The sequence below is a fragment of the Panthera uncia genome, unplaced genomic scaffold, assembly GCF_023721935.1.
Source record: "Panthera uncia isolate 11264 unplaced genomic scaffold, Puncia_PCG_1.0 HiC_scaffold_467, whole genome shotgun sequence".
Taxonomy (NCBI): domain Eukaryota; kingdom Metazoa; phylum Chordata; class Mammalia; order Carnivora; family Felidae; genus Panthera; species Panthera uncia.
This window is the reverse complement of record NW_026059613.1, coordinates 14858-35108: the sequence shown is the minus strand read 5'-3', so window position 1 is coordinate 35108 and position 20251 is coordinate 14858. Positions and strand designations below refer to the sequence as shown.

The 20251-nt window shown below is 47.7% G+C and overlaps 1 protein-coding gene across 1 annotated transcript; it reads left to right on the top strand.

Annotated features, from left to right (window-relative positions):
• Positions 1-11096: 11096 nt before the first annotated feature.
• LOC125918131 (malignant fibrous histiocytoma-amplified sequence 1) lies at positions 11097-15683 on the top strand. Its single transcript, XM_049624178.1, has one exon. It carries the CDS (start codon positions 11696-11698, stop codon positions 14768-14770), a length of 3075 nt encoding a protein of 1024 aa, XP_049480135.1. The 5' UTR covers positions 11097-11695; the 3' UTR covers positions 14771-15683.
• Positions 15684-20251: the final 4568 nt, after the last annotated feature.

Genomic DNA, 20251 nt, shown 5'->3' with positions numbered 1-20251 from the left:
ACAATTTGATGCATACATTTCCAGGCTTTTTTTTTCTATTAATGTGCATTTACACTCACAATACATATAAATATATGTAGGTATGTACATATCTATTTACACGAAAGTCAGGTCCCGCTTTATATGAAGAACTGTATCGTGATATTTTCAACAAACGTAACGACATAGGTATTTTTAAAGTTATTACATTTTTTTGGGAAAATAATTGCTAATGGCCACATAGATTCTATACTATAGGTGTGCCAGCATTTACTTAATCATTACTCCATTACTAGAAATCCAGGGTGTTTCCAATTTTCCCCACTTAATACTATTGTATGTGGATCTTTGGGTGCATCTCTATTTCTTCAGAACACTTCCCAGGAGTAGAACATTTCCTTAGGGGTTTGTCAATTATTATTAAAGTTGTGCCAATGTACTCCTAGCTGTAATTTAACCTGTGAGTGCTGTTTCCTTATTCTTCTATTTACACTGTTTGTTAATTGTTTTGTTTTTTTTGCTCTTTCTTTTTATTGTATTTGTATGCAATGATGGATATTCAGTAAACTTACGGTGGTAGTCATCTTATACACGAGTCAAACAATTATGCTGTATACTTTAAGCTTACACAGTTATGTATATAAATTACATCTCAAAAAATGGAAAACAAAGATCAGTATAAATACATAAAATCTATGGTGGTTTGATAGGCTAAATATGGTCTACAATTTTAATTTTCATCACTTTGATTACACTTGGATTGAACTACTTTTGAGGGAGCCTGGGTGGCTCAGTCGGTTAAGTGTCCAACTCTGAATTTCGCCTCAGGTCATGATCTCATGGTTTGTGAGTTTGAGCCCCACATCAGACTCTGTGCTGACAGGGCAGAGCCTGCTTGGGATTCTCTGTCTCCCTCTCTCTCTGCCCCTCCTCTGCTTACTTTCTCTCTCTCTCAAAATAAATAAATAAACATTTTTAAAAATTAAAAAAACCTATTTTTCCATATATTTGTTATCTAGAGGTATTTCTTCTAAAAGAGCTATTTTCTGGGGTGCCTGGGTGGCTCAGTTGGTTAAACATCCGACTTCAGCTCAGGTCATGATCCCATAGTTCGTGAGTTTGTGAGTTCGAGCCTCGCGTCAGGCTTTGTCCTGACAGCTCAGAGTCTGGAGCCTGCTTTAGATTCTGTGTCTTCCTCTCTCTCTACTCCTTCCTACCTCGTGCTTTGTTTCCCTCTCTCTTTCAAAAATAAATGAACATTCAAAAAAGTTAAAAAGCTGTTTTCTTTGCATTTTTTATTATGGTATTCATTGTTTGCAAACTGATTTCTAGGAATTCCTTATATATCTTGATATATAAACCCTTGATATACAAACCCTATGTTACATGTATTGAAAATATTTCCCGTTTTTCATTTTCTTTAGCTTGCGATGGCACTTTTATCCTATCATGTATCACGAAATGGTACCTATATCTCCAAATTTATTTGAGCTGAACTACTTTACGGTGGGGGCGGCCCTCATTGTATTTACCTAATAAGATGAATGGAGGGGACACATATGGAGGGTTTTCTGAGTTAATAGTGAAGTTTTGAATTAAAGTCCTCAGCACCTCTGGTTTCTCAAAGATATTTCCATTCTAATTGCTGAGATTATACATTGTCTCAATAAACCCACGAATTATAGTTTCAGAAGCAGTCGTAACACAGAATCTGGTTGTATTGGTCCCCACGTTGTCTTTTTAAATGCTGTTGGGACTGTCTTCGAACAGTCTTACATGGCTGGCTGCAGTCAGAAAGCCTTCTACTGCATAATTATATTCTTACTCTGCTTTTCTCTAGGCAACCTTGGCCTGAAGCCTATCTCCTTCTTGCTCTCATTGCACTTTCTTCAAAGGCTGCAAGAACCGAACATACTTTCACATATTCTCCTTTGTTTCCAGAACCATTCACTTCTCACCCCATCTGCTTTGACATAACCATTTTCTTTAATGGTCTGTAACTTGCAAACTCACTCTCAGATACAAATTTCTATGCTAAGATTCTGCTGTTTCAAAAAGAAGCCAATTCAAGGTGCTCTGGCAAAAGCAGGGGAATTATGGTAAGTCTTTAGGGCAGGGAATGTAGCCAAGACTCATGAATCCCAGGCAAGAAACCAAAATGTTGTTGGAAATTCAAGATATTATGCTCTCTCTCTTATATCTGCTATCATTTTATGTCTGCCTTTTCCTTTCATGGTGGACTGGCTTTCCTCTCCTCCCACGTCCCTCTGATAGTCCAGAGACAGCTGCTCATGGTTTCCAGCTTAACATCTGGATCCACAGAAAGACTAACTTGCTCAGTCCTCAAGGGTAGCAGAATGTGCTGCCCCAGAATATGTCACTTGAGCAGAAGGATTATTATGAGCTGAAGGCGATTGAAAAGCAGATACAAGAAAAGCTTGTATCTTGCCTCAAAGTAGGACAGACAGTTACAAAGGTATCCCTCTCTACCAGGCAGGGCAAAGGTTAATCCCTGGGGACAACTGTAGACCCTCATCAATGGGGAAAGCAGTGATTTAAATGTGCATGTCAATCCCACTGCCCCTCGCTGGTCCTCCCACATCTTTCTTCTGTCTTCAGCTAAAGATGCTATATAAGCCATAGTAGTCAGCCACAGCTTTGAATTACTCCCTCTCCTCTGGGTATCTCCTGTTTATACACGAAGTATACATGTTCATACCTTCTGTTTGTTTTTCTCTTGTCAATCTATCCTTTATTATTACAGAGGCCTCGGCCAAGAACTCGGGAGGAAACAGGGAAAATTCTTTTTCCTCCCTCACAAACTTAAACTCCTAGGATAAAGCTCCTATAATTTTTTCCAGTTAATCTTGGGGCAAATTTTTATTTCATTTGTATACATCACATTAAACCTGTTTTAAAAGGCGTATTTTAAAAAGCCAATGTTAAAAAAAAAAGATGAAGAAGAATCAATTTAATATTCTGTGCTAGAAAAAAAACCCAAATTCCTAATGCATAAACCTCGTCCTCTTAGTTTTGAAAATGTAAATTAAATGTCAATATGATTGTAGTCCAGAACCACAAAGACCATCAAACAGTATTATATCTTACAGAGGAAGGGAAAAGCTTCCTCAAATTGTTCTTTAACATCTGAAGAGCCACTGTCCTTTGGGAACAAAGGAACAAAACTTAGGATTCTGCTAGACTTCCTCAAATCTGCTCTGAGAATTCTGAAAAGGACAGTAGCTTTTGAAGACTGTCTTAACCAACTTAGACAAGACTGTATTTTTCCACCTAGATGAAGACAACATAGACAGAAGCCCTCTTCAGTTATCTTGTATTCAGGTACGCTGCACTGAGCCTTATGGAAATATTTATTGGATGAATAATGAAGCCATGACCAACTGTGATGCTTATATTTCGACACACTGTAGTTTCTTATATTTACATGGCATTATTCCAAGACATTTCACCATTTCATAGGATGAAGAAGTTTAGGTAGGGAATCAGGTTTTATTGTTCTGTATTAAAGAAGAGGAAACAGAAACTCCTTTTGGCTACAGGAGTAATAAAACATCAGGAAGAACATAAATGGTGACTTTGGCTTTCCTGTCTTTTAATAAGTACATGGCTTTATTTAAAAAAAATTTTTTTTAATCTTTATTTTTGAGAGAGAGAGAGAGACAGACTGCAAGTGGGGGAGAAACAGAGAGAAAGAGAGACACAGAATCCGGAGCAGGCTCCAGGCTCTGAGCTGTCAGCAAAGAGCCCAACGTGGGGCTCAAACTTGCGAACCTTGAGATCATGACCTGAGCTGATGTTGGACGCTTAGCCAACTGAGCCACCCAGGTGCCCCTAAATACATGGCTTTATTATAACAATAATAAAAACTGTAGTTCTTTGGGAAGACTTCTTGTTTTTTTAATGCTAATTTTTTTGAGAGAGAGAGAGAGAGACTGTGCACATGAGCAGGGGAGAGGGGCAGAGAGAGAGGGAGAAAGAGAATCCCAAGCACGTTCTGCACAGTTATCGTGGAAATCAAGAGTCAAATGCTGAACAGAGTGAGCCACCCGGGCACCACAACTTTGTATGATCTACTTTGGTGCCATGCTGGGCTTCATGATGTGTGTTTTGTGTCACTGTAGACGTCCCCGTGGACTGTTTTCATTTTAGAAATACAATGTTTCACAAGGAGGAGGCAATATGCCTGTGCCATTTATTTGAAACTAGCAGTTAACTAAATTTGAAAATGAAATTAAATGAAAATATTTTAAAAAATGAAAACTATTTTTTGGAGGGGCCCCTGGGGGGCTCAGTGGGTTAAGCGTCTGACTCTTGATTTTGGTTCAGTTCGTGATCTCCAGGTTCACGATATCACGCCCCGAGGGGGGCTCTGTGCTGACAACGTGGAGCCTGCTTGGGGTTCTCCAACCGCCCCCTCCCGCCCCTCCCCTGCTCTCTCTCTCTCTCTCAAAATAAATTTTAAAAAATGAAAAATATTTTTCAAAACTATGCAGACAGAAGCAAAGTCTTAAACCATCTGTCCCCCTGTCACCAAATCCCATGAACAAACTTACTACATTTCAGGCTAGGAACTGAAACTACTCCCAGACCTGTATAGGCTGGACACACACCATCCTCGGAGAGGGCACAGAACCTGAAACCACCCGATTGTCGCTCGGGTCTGCTGGAGCGCTGCCTTGTTCTCCCTTTTGCAAAGGATGCACCATACAGTGGCTCCCTGTTCCTGGCTCACCTTCAGCATTAGGCGCGAAAGGGGTGGGAGGGGGCATCCTCTCTGCTCTTCATCCTCCCTCTTCCCTCCTCCAAGTGCCAAGTGTTCTACAGTCAGCTCCATTTGCCGTAACTATTTCACAGATGTTTTTCATTTGTCTCTCTCTGGAATGATTTGCCTTTTTTTCCGAAAGAGGATGTCTGCAACAGGACTTGGGCTGAGAACGAAGAGGGGTGGGGTGGGGGTTCAGGGACACCGCTACTTACAGACCCCCCCAGGGCAAGTTCTAGAATTCTAGGTGGCATTGTGGCCAATCCTTTGGCCCTCAGTGAAATAGTCTGGATCCTGCAGAATATCTTCAGCTGAAAGTACTTCCAACGGATGCTAAAAATACATTGCAGTTTATTTTCCTCAGTAGGGAGCATATGTGTTCCTGTTTGACCTGGAAACACAAAGAGATCCAATGTTAAATTGAATGCTGCCCGTTCCAAGATAAATTTGTTTTCTGTAGAGCCGGGGAAAGAAAAAACAACGGACATATTGGTACAATTTTGCCTTTGCTCTCTGGGGGAGTCAGTGTCTTGAACACATTTTTTTTTTTTTTTTTTTTTTTTTTTTATGCTCTGTTGGTAGTTAAGTGACCACTCAGACTTCTTAGCCAATGCTGATATATGCTGGCTTGCATTCAAATCAGATGGTGAGTCCAAAGAGGGGTAAGAAAAGTTTAAGTTTTTTTTCCCCTAAACAAAAGATGACAGATTCTTCATACTTAATCTTACCTTGATAATTTAGTTTTCTACCTTCTTCATTTTTTCCCCCTTAATGCTCTTCCCAAAAGACAGAATCTGAAATGCCTTCCATAGTATTATGGACACTTGTATTAAATCCTTTCTCTCCAAATAGACAAACAAGTCAAACACAGCTTATCTACAAATGGCAGACACATTCTGTTTCCTGCTGTAACATTTAAGAACAGATGTTAAACCCATTTCTTGTAGTTTCGAGATAGTGTTTGTTTAGAGATTTCACTTGTCCAATATGGCATTCTTCAATGCTGTAAGAGCAAAGTTCAATTTCTCCAGCTGGTACCACTTCTCTATAGCTTAAAATACACAGTCGGCTGACAGTGAACAAGACCCATTCCTCTCCCCAAGAAATAGCACAGTGATTAAAACATAAGTTTTGGACTCTGCCTTCTGTGGAGTCTGGACTCTGCCACTCGATAGCTCTACCTTCATTTTCCTCCATCTATAAAATGAGAAGAAAAGTGGACGAGGCTTTGGTGAAGATTATGTGAAGCCTTGCATGAAACGCTTACAGAGCAGTGTCTGAGCACATAGACAACCTTTAATACACGTTAGTTACTATTACGAGTGATTATTCTTTGATATCTTGGTTAGTCGTGCCCAGTACCTTCCAAGATCCTCTGTGGCTAAACTGTCCTATGCCAATTCTTAAGCCGTGCTTTCTTCCTGTTTTAAAAAGATTTTATTTTTAAATAATCTCTACACCCAACACGGGGCTTGAACCTACAACCCCAAGATCAAGAGTCACGTGCTCCATCAACTGAGCCAGCCGGGCGTCCCCTTAAGGCTTTATTTCTAATCCTCTTCTGCATGACAAGCCTAAAACCTTCTTTGCCTCTTTCCGGTTTTCCCTTGATATCCCCTGCTTCTATCTCCAGCAAAACCAAACCAAGAAGGGTATGGCTTGACTAAAATCACGGAGGTGAGATTTTCTCTTATTTGCCTGTAGCCAGGTCCAAAGGAGCATTTTTGTTGCTATTGTTTTTCCAAACAAAATACTAGCTGGACGTAAAATTAGAAGAAAGGAGAACGTGGGAAGACCTTCCCTCTTGTCATGATAAAGGCAGCATATACTCGGCCTCTCCAGACTTCAAGGAGAGAAGTAAATTTTCTCATGCAATGCTGTAACTCTAGGTTACCTAGACAGCCAGTTTCCATTCTCCAAAGCCAGTTCAAACCTCAAGCCCACGAATGTCCTGAAATCAGAACTGTTTTGAAAGTCTAAAGCCGCCGAAGCAAGTAAAGTGATACGTTTCCGGGAAGCTGAGGGTTCTGAACTCCTGAAAGGTAAGGAGAAAGCAAGAAAAAGGGGTCTTTTGGAAGACCAAGTGTGTTAGCTAACTGTGCTGTCCTAGAAATGGCCTGCTTTTAGGTGCAGGATGTCTCCTATCCTGGAAAACCCCTCCGTCTTGGGCACACGGGGACACGTGGTTATCTTAGAATAAAGACTTGATTAAGCTGTGGTGGATAACATTAAAATTCAGTGGAAACAGGTACTCACATGATTTTCCAAATGTACGCCTTTTTTTTAAGATTTTTTTTTATTATTAAGTAATCTCTATGCCGAAAGTGGGGCTCTAACTCATGACCCTGACATCAAGATGCATGTGCCCCTCTAACTGAGCCAGGCAGGTGCCCCCAAATCAAGGATTAAAAAATTTTTTTTTGATGTTTATTCATTTTTGAGAGAGAGAGAGAGAGAAAGAGAGAGCATGAGCAGGGGAGAGGCAGAGAAAGAGGGAGACACAGAATCCGAAGCAGGCTCCAGGCTCTGAGCTGTCAGCACAGAGCCCGACACGGGGCTCGAACCCACGAACTGCGAGATCATGACCCGAGCCGAAGTTGGACACTCCGCTGACTGAGCCACCCAGGCGCCCCAGCATTTTTAATATAACTAGAGAAACATAAACAGGAAATATTTTCATAAGAAGCTATCCATAATCGAGGCAAGTCCTAGCCGGTTTGTCCATGTGGTTGTAGCAGTGGTTCCTTTCACAGCCTTATTCTAGTGGCAAACCCGATTCCTACAAGGAAATAGTCAGCCTTTGTAAGGCTCTTTTTGAAAACCCGAGACTTAACGTGACACCAAATATCCCATGGGCCAAGGAGGGAGCAAATTTCCAAATGGAGTTGCCTAACACTATTCACAACGGGAAGCCATGGAAGAAGGGTGAGGTCACCTTTAGGGAGCGATGCTGCTGGCCCGGTGGGGATGGAAGCCAGATTACCAGGCCCAAGGAGGGGACCAGTGGAGAGGAGCCTGACCACTGGCCCCAGACCACTTATGTAAGTCATGCGACAGGGAGAAGAAGTAAAGCAATGAGATAACAGCTAGCGGGTCAGCAAGGTCAAGAGGAAAATCTGGCAAGACGGAAGAAAGTTGAGTATGTTGAAGACAGAGCAGAAGATATCAGAGACGAAGGCTTATTTGGAACTTGTTGCTGGTCTTAGCGAGGGGGGTAAGAGGAGAGTACCCCTGCCACCGGGGCCCTTTACACCATGACTGACAGCCACATCTTTCAAGGCCTCGCTTAAGACGCAGCCTCCTCAAGCGTGACCTCCCTTTCCCCGGAAGCAACAACGGGTGCCCTAGGAGAGGCTACACTCTGGGAGGAAGCCCTACGCGTAGAATGCCATTGCCATCACATGGCAGCGGCGAAAATGAAATGCTTTTAGGAAAACCCTAATGTGCAGGACCACCCCTAACTTTTGCAGCGCCTGGGGCAAAACAATAAACAGAGGTCCATATTCTATATGCCTAAATATCTAAATGTGCTACGTTTAGCTGACAATTGTGGCATATCCACGCGCCCCCCACCCCCATCCTAACGTGGGCTCCATCCAACACAGGGAGGGGACTGGGACTGGCACACACAGACGGCCATCCACACCCTGGAGGCGAGGGATATACACAGCAGCAACTCCTGAATGACTAGGCAGGACTGTGTCCACCTTCCCCAGCTGTTTGCACCGGGAATTTAGCGTTCTTCATACCAAAAGTGTTCTAGAAGGTTGAAGGGGCATGTCCATATTCCTCACTGGCCCATCAGAAACTTTTCCACAAGGGGTGTGTGTGGCTAGAGGAGGACCAGATGTGCCAGGGTTGGGTGCCCAACCTTGTGTGGATTTAAGAGCCATACTGGACACAATTTATTTTCCCAGAGTTTTATTTTATCGTTGCATTCTCCTGATTTGACTCTTTAGTTTTTAGCATAATGACTCTCAAAGAGCTCTTGAAGCAGACATTACAAGGCTTCCTGCATGACTGACCCCAACAACACAGAGTAGGTGGAGGGGCTCAGAAAGGTGTATTCCTGCTGAGATTTCACACCAGGCTTTAGTGTTGCAGGGAGGGCTGAGAGGTCCCAAACAGGGCACTCTCTAGCCCTCTCAGCTCTAGTTATCAGATACAGAAAATCACAGGTTATCTCCTGACAAAGGAGAGCACCGTCTTCAAAGACATGGAAGTCTTTTTAAAATGGAAGTATAATTTTCTGATGGCTTCTAAAGGGGAACAGCTTAGGGGCCCCTGGGTGGCTCAGTCACTTAAGTGGCTGAGTACGGCTCAGGTATGATCTTAGGGTTCATGAGTTTGAGCCCTGCATCGGGCTCTCTGTTGACAGCTCAGAGCCTGGAGTCTGCTTTGAATTTTTTGTCTCCCTCTCTCTCGGTCCCTCCACTGATCACACTTACTCTCTCTCTCTCTCTCTCTCTCAAAAATAAACAGTAAAAAAATGTAAAGGGGAACAGCTCAGTACAGGTCATTTAGATCTACTCCAAACCACTTTAAGACTTCAGGTTAGCCACTGAAAGTGGGGTAGGGAACTCATGCCTTCTCCAATCTCCTTCCTGAGCCCGAGCTTCACATATGGGTTGGAAGGAGCTAAAGGTGGAGAATTTAGGGTCTGAAGAACACCGTGAAGATGATGCACCAGGGGGATCACCCACATGGGGGGTTAGCAAACCCGGCTCTGCCCTTTACCTAGCTGGCTGATTGAAAAGTTGCTTATTTGGGGCCTGTTTACTCTGCTGGGAAAAAAAAAAAAAAAAAAAAAAAAGGTCAGTGTAGGTCATCTAGAGTGTTTCTTGGGCTGAGAGGCTGGAGGAATCCTTGGGCAATTTGATCTCCTAGGAAGTTTCTTCAGAACACAGCTCAGTTCTCCCTTCTGACTACCTACATTTCACCTGTGGTGTGGGAGAGGCCTGGCCCCAGAAGCACCCGCCAGTTACCAGATGTAGGACCAAGGCTTGATAACCATCCCTGGGGCAGATTTCCAGACTAAGATGTTCAACAGCTCTCTTTGAAGAGACAAACTATTACTACCTGGATAACTACACCAAAGACGGGTCCGCAAATGAGAGCAATGACATGTGAAGGGAGAACAATTAGTGCGCTAAGTGGCGCATTTAAACCATGGTGCATTTAACCAATCACATTTAGTCTTGCATCTGAAAACTATTTGCTTCGTTATTAACCAATTCAGAGGCCGTGATGGAAGTGATATCAGATACCTAATGAGTTTTGAGGTTTTGGTAATTTTTTTTTTAATGTTTATTCACTTTTTTTGAGAGACAGAGACAGATCCCAGTGGGGGAGGGGGACACAGAATCCCAAGAAAGCAGGCTCCAGACTCAGGGCTGTCCGCTCAAAGCCCCACGCTCCGCTCGAACCCACAAGCTGTGAAATCATAACCTGAGTCCAAGTCGGAGGCTTAACCGACTGAGCCACGGAGGCGCCCCGAGGTTTGGGTAAATTCTGAAGATATTACTTACTTACTGTAGATGTGATCTCAAGGAAACGTCCTAACAGAGGAAAAATAAACCTTAAAAACGAGCACTGGGCTGTGCATTTTGCCTCGAAACGGCTGCCATTTTCTTGAGCTAACAGTAAAAGTACTGTACGATGGGGATATGGGATTTGTTTCACGGGGTCGTTGTGGGGATAAATGGGATACCCTACATGAAAAGCCCTTGCATTGCGTACCCCAGCCCCCCAGCCCCTCCCCGACTCCCCAACTCCGGCCAGGAGCCTGCTCCAAGTCTTCCCCAGGAGAGCTGAGAACGTCTGTCTCCGTCAGTCTGGCACAAAATAGGGCCTCAACAAATATTTACCAAATGAACGAACGGTTGCCTGCTTTAGTCCTTTTGTTTAGTCACACTCTCGTTCTAAGCTCCTACAACGCAACCCAGGCCCCCGAATCCCGCCAGCTCCATCACAGTGTGGATGCTGGGTCAGGGGAAGGGGAAGGACGGTAAAGAAATGAGCAAGGGCGGCCCCCGGACCCGACCCAGGAGGGGAGAAAAAGGAATCCTTAGAGACGCGGGGCCAACAAAGAGCCAGACGCAGTCCAGCCCCACCGGGAAAACCCCGAAGCCCGGATCCGTAGCCAGGGCCGGCTCCCCGCGCGCGCCCGGCCGAGCGCGGTCCCCGTCCCGGGCCCGCACCCGCGGGCGCCTCCGGCCCCGCAGCCGCCGCTCGCCCAGCGGCTCCCACCCCTGCGTTTTCTCCCCTCCTGGGCGGCGCCTCCGCCGGTCACGTGGGGGCCGCTCCGCCGGGCGGCGCTGCCGCTTCCCGATCGCGCCCTCCCAGCGCCGGGGACGCGGCGCTCGCGCTCCCGCCCGAGCCCGGGGAAAGCGGAGACAAGGAGGCGCCGCCGCCCCCTCCTCCCGGCTGCGCCCCGGCCCTGCGCCCGCAACATGCCGGCCGCGGAGCCGAGCGCCGCCCTCCTCCTGGAGCTCGCGGAGGCGACGACGCTGCCGGCCGCGGGGCCGCGGCTGCGAGGGTAGCGGGGCCGGAGTCGGCACCGAGGCGCCGCGAGGCGGGCAGAGCGGGAGGAGGAGCAGCAGGCATCTTCCGCGGCGCGGCGGGCGGCGGCCCTGCTGCCCCGGCGCGCCCATGGCCGGGGCGCGAGGAGAATGCGAGTTGCGCTGCCCGCCGGCCGCCGCCGCCTCCCCCCGCGCCGCGCGCTCGGCGCCCCCCGGAGCTGCTCGCGTCGCCGCCGCCGCCCCCCAACTGCGGGCGCCCCGCCGCTGGCTGCGCTAGGACCCTCAGCCGCCGGTCGCCGAGGGCTGGTGGGAAGGGAGGGGCGAGAGGGCCCGGGAGACTGGCGCCCGCCCGGGCGCAGCGCGGCATGTAGCTGCGGGCGCCGGCGCGAGGGTGTCGGCCCGGGGCCCCGCCATGGCTGGGAAGGACAGTGGGAACCTGAAGACGGTGAGGCTGTGGCGGGACGCCGCCCTGCGCGCCAGGAAGCTGCGGAGCAACCTGCGCCAGCTCACCCTCAGCGCGGCCGGGGGCTGCCCGGGGGCCGGCGCCGAGCAGCTCGACTCCCCCGACGCCCCGCAGCTCGTGCTGCCGGCCAACATCGGGGACATTGAGGTGCTGAACCTGGGGAACAACGGCCTGGAGGAGGTGCCCGACGGGCTGGGCTCGGCGCTGGGCAGCCTGCGCGTCCTGGTCCTGCGCAGGAACCGCTTCGCCCGGCTGCCCCCGGCCGTGGCTGAGTTGGGCCACCACCTCACCGAGCTGGACGTGAGCCACAACCGGCTGACCGCCCTGGGCGCGGAGGTGGTGAGTGCCCTGCGGGAGCTGCGCAAGCTCAACCTCAGCCACAACCAGCTGCCCGCCCTGCCGGCCCAGCTGGGGGCCCTTGCCCACCTGGAGGAGCTGGACGTCAGCTTTAACCGGCTGGCGCACCTGCCCGACTCCCTCTCCTGCCTCTTCCGCCTGCGCACCCTCGACGTGGACCACAACCAGCTCACTGCTTTCCCGCGGCAGCTGCTGCAGCTGGCGGCCCTGGAGGAGCTGGACGTGTCCAGCAACCGGCTGCGGGGCCTACCTGAGGATATCAGTGCCCTGCGTGCCCTCAAGATCCTCTGGCTGAGCGGGGCCGAGCTTGGCACCCTGCCCAGCGGCTTCTGCGAGCTGGCCAGCCTGGAGAGCCTCATGCTGGACAACAACGGGCTGCAGGCTCTGCCCGCCCAGTTCAGCCGCCTGCAGCGACTCAAAATGCTCAACCTCTCCTCCAACCTCTTCGAGGAGTTCCCTGCCGCGTTGCTGCCCCTGGCTGGGCTGGAGGAGCTCTACCTTAGCCGCAACCAGCTCACCTCCGTGCCATCCCTCATCTCGGGCCTGGGCCGGCTGCTCACCCTCTGGCTGGATAACAACCGGATCCGCTACCTGCCCGACTCCATTGTGGAGCTGACGGGCCTGGAGGAGCTGGTGCTGCAAGGGAACCAGATCGCAGTGCTGCCGGACAACTTTGGCCAGCTCTCGAGGGTGGGCCTGTGGAAGATCAAGGACAACCCGCTGATCCAGCCCCCCTACGAGGTCTGTATGAAGGGGATCCCCTACATCGCAGCCTACCAGAAGGAGCTGGCTCATTCACAGCCGGCCGTGCAGCCCCGCCTCAAGCTGCTTCTGATGGGCCACAAGGCTGCAGGGAAGACCCTTCTCCGCCACTGCCTCACGGAGGAGAGAGTGGACGGAAACCAAGGAGGAGGGGACAAGGAAAAGAGCTACCCGCCTGCGGCTCCTTCTGTGAGCAAAGGCATCGAGGTGACCAGCTGGACGGCCGACGCTTCGCGGGGGCTGCGGTTCATTGTGTACGACTTAGCCGGGGATGAAAGTTATGAGGTGATCCAGCCCTTCTTCCTCTCCCCAGGAGCCCTTTATGTGCTGGTGGTGAACCTGGCCACCTACGAGCCGCCCCGCTTTCCCACCACCGTGGGCTCCTTCTTGCACCGGGTGGGGGCCCGCGTGCCTCACGCCGTGGTGTGCATCGTGGGCACGCACGCAGACTTGTGTGGGGAGCGGGAGCTGGAGGAGAAGTGCCTGGACATTCACCGCCAGATCGCCCTGCAGGAGAAGCACGACGCCGAGGGGCTGAGCCGGTTGGCTCGGGTGGTGGACGAGGCCCTGGCCCGGGACTTCGAGCTGCGCTCCGCCAGCCCCCACGCAGCCTACTACGGGGTTTCCGACAAGAACCTTCGGCGGCGCAAGGCCCACTTTCAGTACCTGCTCAACCACCGGCTGCAGATCCTCTCCCCGGTGTTGCCCGTTAGCTGCAGGGACCCTCGCCAGTTACAGCGCCTTCGGGACAAACTGCTCTCGGTCGCCGAGCACAGGGAAATCTTCCCCAATTTACACAGAGTGCTGCCTCGGTCCTGGCAGGTGTTGGAGGAACTGCATTTCCAGCCGCCCCAGGCGCAACGACTGTGGCTGAGCTGGTGGGACTCGGCTCGCCTGGGCCTGCAGGCGGGGCTGACCGAGGACCGGCTGCAGAGCGCCCTTTCCTACCTGCACGAGAGCGGCAAGCTGCTCTACTTCGAGGACAGCCCAGCCCTCAAGGAGCACGTCTTCCACAACCTCACCCGCCTCATCGACATCCTCAATGTCTTCTTCCAGAGGGATCCTTCCTTGCTGCTGCACAAGCTGCTTCTAGGGACCAGCGGCGAGGGTGAGGGCGAGGGGGAAAGTTCCCCGCCGGCGGCGGCGCCCACCCCAGGCCAGGAACTGCTCCGGACCACCCAGCTCCATCACTATGTGGAGGGCTTTCTGCTTCATGGGCTCCTGCCAGCCCATGTCATTCGGTTGCTGCTGAAGCCTCATGTCCAGGCCCAGCAGGACTTTCAGCTGCTGCTGGAGCTGCTGGAGAAGATGGGACTCTGTTACTGCCTCAATAAACCCAAGGGCAAGCCTTTGAATGGGTCCACGGCCTGGTACAAGTTCCCATGCTATGTGCAGAATGACGTGCCCCACGCAGAGGCCTGGATCAACGGGACCAACCTGGCCGGACAGTCTTTTGTGGCCGAGCAGCTGCAGATTGAATATAGTTTTCCCTTTACCTTCCCGCCCGGGTTGTTTGCACGCTACAGCGTCCAGATCAACAGCCACGTGGTACACAGATCGGATGGTAAACTTCAGATCTTTGCATATAGAGGGAAGGTTCCTGTGGTGGTCAGTTACAGACCTGCCAAGGGGGTCTTGCAGCCAGACACTCTGTCCATTGCCAGCCATGCCTCGTTACCAAATATATGGACGGCGTGGCAAGCCATAACCCCCTTGGTAGAGGAACTGAATGTCCTACTTCAGGAATGGCCTGGACTGCACTACACCGTGCACATTCTCTGTTCTAAGTGCCTTAAGAGAGGGTCGCCCAATCCACACGCTTTCCCAGGTAAGTGGAGAGAAAGACGTGGCTCTTCTGTGGGTAAGTGGAGAGAGGGACGTGGCTCTTCTGTGGTAATGTTTTAAGGTGCATTTTTTGAAGATGCCGGTGTTTCATTTGATCGACTGTTTGCTTAACCTCACAGGCTCTCCGGGAAAGTTTTTCAGTGTGAATGCAGGGGGATTAGGGACGAGCAAAAGAGAAATACAGTCGCCAGTGTCATACTCTCCTAATAAAAAAACCCAGACCTCAGAAGCGGGTTCCAGGCCCACTGTTGGAGTTTGGATCTCCTTTTCCCTTTTCCCAATTCAGCCTGCCTTCCATGGAAGGAATTTCAGGTGGTTGAACAGAAGATGGATAGCTTCATGCTGAGCCCTGGCTTATTGTGCATATTAGACACATCTCTACGGGGTGCTCGCGGCTTGAGATGTCATTGTCATCATCTTTGGTTTAAATTCAGCGTAATCATAAAGTAAAAATTATCGCTCACTTTTCTTGGGAAATTCTAGAGAAGAATGTTTTGTAAATGGGGTGAATGATGGTTTAGTAAAGACAAAAATTTCAGTCTGTAATGCATGACTTAAGTCCTGGGATCACTGTTGCCCAGCACACTCTAAGGCATGGAAGATAGATTACTGAAATCTCTGAGGGGAGTTTCCTCGGGTATTTCCTGCCAGTTTTGTGCTTTAGAGATGTCTAAAGGTTTGGTTTTTGCTAAGCGTTAGAGCTTTTTGGAAATACTTTGTGAGAGATGGAAGGGACAAAAGGCTGGCAAGAGTTTTATGGTTTTTTGTTGTTTTTTTTTTCCTTTTTCTCTTTTGGGGACTGTTTTGCAATAGACGTTTTTCTGTTTTACTTTTTTAAAGCATTGTAGGTGAGTGGGAGAATTCCAGAACTGGTGGTGTGGGATTTTTTGAGCCTGGTTAATTGATACCCTGAGTCTTTAGCTGGGAATGTGTCCATTTTTCACACTAGAGCATTCTTTAAACAACTCCGGCTTTTGGGGAGCAGGTATGGTTAACAGCATTCCAGGCGTCGTAGGGACAAGCCCAGTGACAGCATCATGGCCAGTTTCCCCCCCTCAGTCTCCACCCCCGGGGTACATTGAGCTGTGATGAAATGGAAGACCGCATGCCATTCTGATCTTTGTCCTAGTCTGAATGCAGCTCCTAATAGTGTCAGGAAGCAATCGGACACCAATATTTCCAAAGGTAACCTCTTCCTGCTGCCCTAGATCTAGGCTGAGTTTAATTCTTCAGCCTGAAAAAAGCCACCGTATTCAGTTACCGCCAGTCAATTGAGCTGTCCATTCGGAATGATTATCTGGTGTCATGTCATTGTCCGTGACTCTTCAGTTTGTTTTACATTTGCCTTGGTGCCTTCCTCATGAAAGCAAACACTTCTTTATTGTGTTACTAGATTGAAGAAAGTGGTTACGAGTTACATAGTCACAGAGTAGCTCATTGAAGGAGCTGCCCAAAGCTGATTCATAATCCAAAGATGAAGCATTAATAAATCTGTTCCTATCAACAAAGGGGAAGACACAGGTTATTGGACAAGCAAAGCTCCGGGCAGGGGAGTTCCAGGAAATTTGAGGAGTACACCATGAGGCCAGAATTTTTTCTTTTTTTTCTAACCTCAGATCTCCATTTTTTATTTTTAACAGTCATAAATTCCACAAGCAAAGCACGTACCGTGTGCCAGGCTACGGAAACCGAGAGCCCATTCTCTTGCTATTGTTTTGCCTGTGCGTCTTTCAAAGGAGGCACACCTGGTTTGCGATGTAGGCCGTAAGGAGAAGATGATTTTCTCAACGTAGAAAACAAATAAATGGTTGAAAACCATCGAATTGTATTATATATCGAGTAAGAGTAAATCATAAGTTGGTTTTGTGCTAGAGATTACGCACGTCTGGCTTATACACGGTCTGAGAACTAAGTTAATTTTTTTCGCTTCATTTAGGATTGTATTTCTTTGAAAAGTAGCAAAGGGCACAGAGTAGTGGAAAAAAATGATTATGGGTAATTCATGACGTTAAGAAGACAGAGAAGTAACCGTATGGTGACAGATGTTAACTAGACTTACTGCGGCGATCATTTTGCAAGGCACGCAAACACTGAGTTGTTACGTTGTTTACCTAAAACTAATACTATACGTTAAATACACCTGTAAGTAAATAAATAAATAAGTAAATAAAAGAAGATGGGAAGAAACCCATTTTCCTCTTTCAGATTCGTCCGTGACAGCACTCATTTGATACTATTTGTTAACAATTCTGAAAGACTTGGGAAGAGCTGAGATAATAAATAACTAGAAGATATTGTAGGAACAGAATTATAATGTTGGGTGCTCAGTTAGTTAGGGGTGGTGCAGTCGGTTGGGCGTCCGACTTCAGCTCAGGTCACGATCTCGCGGTCCGCGAGTTCGAGCCCCGCGTCGGGCTCTGGGCTGATGGCTCAGAGCCTGGAGCTTGCTTCCGATTCTGTGTCTCCCTCTCTCTCTGCCCCTCCCCCGTTCATGCTGTGTCTCTCTCTGTCTCAAAAATAAATAAACGTTAAAAAAAAAATTTTTATAAAAAAAATATGTTTGAGCCCCTAGGTTTTATTAAAATGTATTTTAACTCAGCAGAAACTTTCTTTAATCTACTGGCAGCCCCTCGAGTCTCTTTAAGAAGTCGTTTTGCATTTTAGGGAAGTTAAAACAATTTGTTACTTAGTTTTACATTCAGTTAAAGTGTCAAACTCCCCTGTAAAGTCTTAACAATTTTAGATAGGATGGTGTGAAATTGAAGGAGAATGTTTTGTGGACCGTTTGCTTGTACATGTGTGAGGCAATTTTAAGTGGTTAGTTTTTAAAATCAGTACTTTTTAATACAAATGACTTGATCAAAAATCTGTCAGAGGAATTTGAGACCCATCAGAATGAAGTTTAGTGGGGAAAAAAATTCATTTATTGTTTTCAGTGGTGAAAGACTGGATTTTTAATTTTTTCAACTTTAGGACATTAAAATAAGTAGTAAATTACTGTCTCCCTTGATTTTATACAAAAAAAATGTAAAGTTGCACTACAATCTCTTAAAGTTTATTTTGGCCGGGAGGGGGAGGGGGGGAGTCTGTTTTGGCCCCGTTCAATGTCAGTAGGGCATTGCATTTTCTGGCCTGAGCTGCACCAATGTCATTGACCTAGACAGACATAGTGCTGGATTTCTCTTTTCTGATTTTAGTCTACAAAAGAAATGTGATGTTTTGGAAAATCCTCAGCCAACAACCACTTGGCTTTAAAAGTTCTAGTGAAAAAAAGATCCACTTATGTTGTTAGAGAGATTATCTATGTATCTTATTTAAGATGAAAGCATTGGGGCACCTGGGTGGCTCAGTTGAGCATCTGACTTCGCAACAGGTCACTATCTCATGGCTCCTGAGTTCGAGCCCCGCGTCGGGCTCTGTGCTGACAGCTCAGGGCCTGGAGCCTGCTTCTAATTCTGTGTCTCCCTTTCTCTCTGCCCCTCCCCTGCATACGCTCTCTTTCTCTCCCTCAAAAATAAATAAACATTAAAAAAAAATTTTTTTAATTAAAAAAAAAAAGACAAAAGTGTTGAGTGACAAGAGATGCTTTTGGAAACTCGGAAGAGGTTAGATAGATCCTAAGTGTATGGGCACATGTTTGCCCGCTTTCACCAGGTACTGACCTGCCAGAATCGGACAGCCAAGTTTCCTCCTCGTGACTTGGTGGGATGTTCTTGTCCTGGAATGGAGTCTCTTCTTGTGGAATATTTATTCATGCTTTTGTTCTTTTCTACCAGCATGCTATCCAAGCCAGAAGCACTGACTACTCCTTTGGTTGGATGATGCATGGCACATTGAGTAAGATGTGGAAGCCAGGATATAGGTCTGAGCAAGACTCTAGTCCCTTGAGAGTCTGTGCAAGTGATTGAGTGAACGAGGTGCGTTTTTAAATTGGAAGAGTGGGCCTTTGTGAGTTGAACTTGGTGTGAATGTAGTTTTTCACTAAATATCCTGTTCTCCAAATCATTAAAGGTCCTGTGTAGGAATAATTAGGAAGCAACCCAGGGCAGGAGACAGACTTCCCACATGGTCGTCTTTATATTTGGTCTGTCTTATTCAGTCAGTGACCTGATGCCTTTCTCCGTCTCCTGAGTGCTTTGTGCCCCTGTTCTGTTTTTTGCACACTGTATACCTCTGAGGCATCCAGCGTATTCTGCCTTGCTCTGCTGGTGTTTCTGTATGTCACAAGATCTCTTTGATTAGGTTGTCCACTTGCTTCCTCTGAGCAGGAGACCTGCCTGAGGCTTGGTGGCTTTTTGTAAGAGCCTCTCAGATGTTTGCAGAATGATTGTTTGGTCTTTTGTGAGAAATACCTTTTTTTTCTTTGTTATTCACGTACTCTGTCAAATTCCCAGGTGGCCCCCGTAGTAGTGATCATCTTGCTTTGTCCTGTGGCCCAACTTCCCTCCTCTGCCCCACAAACGTCCCTCTGGTGTTTCCATTGTGTCTGTATTACTGGTCTTTCCCTTGAATGGGCCCTTCATTGTGACCACTGAAGCAAAGGAGAATTCTTGCCTTATTATAGCTCAGTTTTAGAGTTACTGGAATCTGAGCATGACCTAGTTGTTTGGATTGAATTAGTCATTGTTTTTAATTTCACAAAGGTTATTAAATATCTTTTTAGTTTAGCTTTATTAACATTGATGCCTCTTGGCTTTTATTTTGTGAACTGTCTTCTTTGAACTCTGGAGGGCTTTGTTTCATATAAAAACCAAAACCTTAATCATGCAGTGGGAGAAAGAAATACCATGAAAAATAGAATTCAAAGACTTGAGAGGCCTTGGGAGTATTCAGATTATTTTAAGTATTAGGTGCCTCTTCTTTAGACTCTAGAACAGAATTTCAGGCCCATCTCTGCACAAGTAGTTTAGAATTTCCCTAGAGAAAGTATTTTTTATTCGTGAGCAGATGTTTTATGTCATATTCCGCTGTCTGCTCGTCTTACTCCCCAGTAAACCTCTTCTTTTTGTTCTTAGTCATTTACTTCATTTTAACACGCAAAAGGTCATCTTGGGGATTAGGTGAGAGAATGCGCTGGGGAAAACAGTTGTTTTCCTGTGTCTGTGGAGAAGCGAGGGAGGGGGCTTCTGTTCTATAATACAGGACAGAAGGGGTGCAGGCTGATATCGGGGTGAACATTTCTGGTTGCTTTCTCCATTCACCCATTAAGTTGCTTCTCTCCATGGAAGCCTGTTTTGATTAAGGACCTGGTCATCCATCTAGTAGGATGCTGTTTTTAAAAAGCCAGGGCAGGTGCTGGCCTCCTCCCTCTCCCTCTCTTGGCTCCTGAGGCTTTGCAGTCCTGTGGCCCGGGGTGGAAAGGAGAGTGGCTCTGTGCTTCTGGGCTCTGTGGAGAGCACCCTAGTAGGGTCTGCTTGGGGCAGGCCCAGGCATCTTGTTGCTCTCCCTGGTTCGGCCGCTGATTGCAAAACCAGTTCCCGGTGGTTGTCAGGTTGACGTTTCTCTGGGGGCTGGCTACCTTCACTGTAGTGGGTTGGGATG

Coding starts and splice junctions, on each gene's coding strand:
- LOC125918131 (XM_049624178.1), top strand. CDS start 11,696: ATGGCTGGGAAGGACAGTGGGAACCTGAAGACGGTGAGGCTGTGGCGG.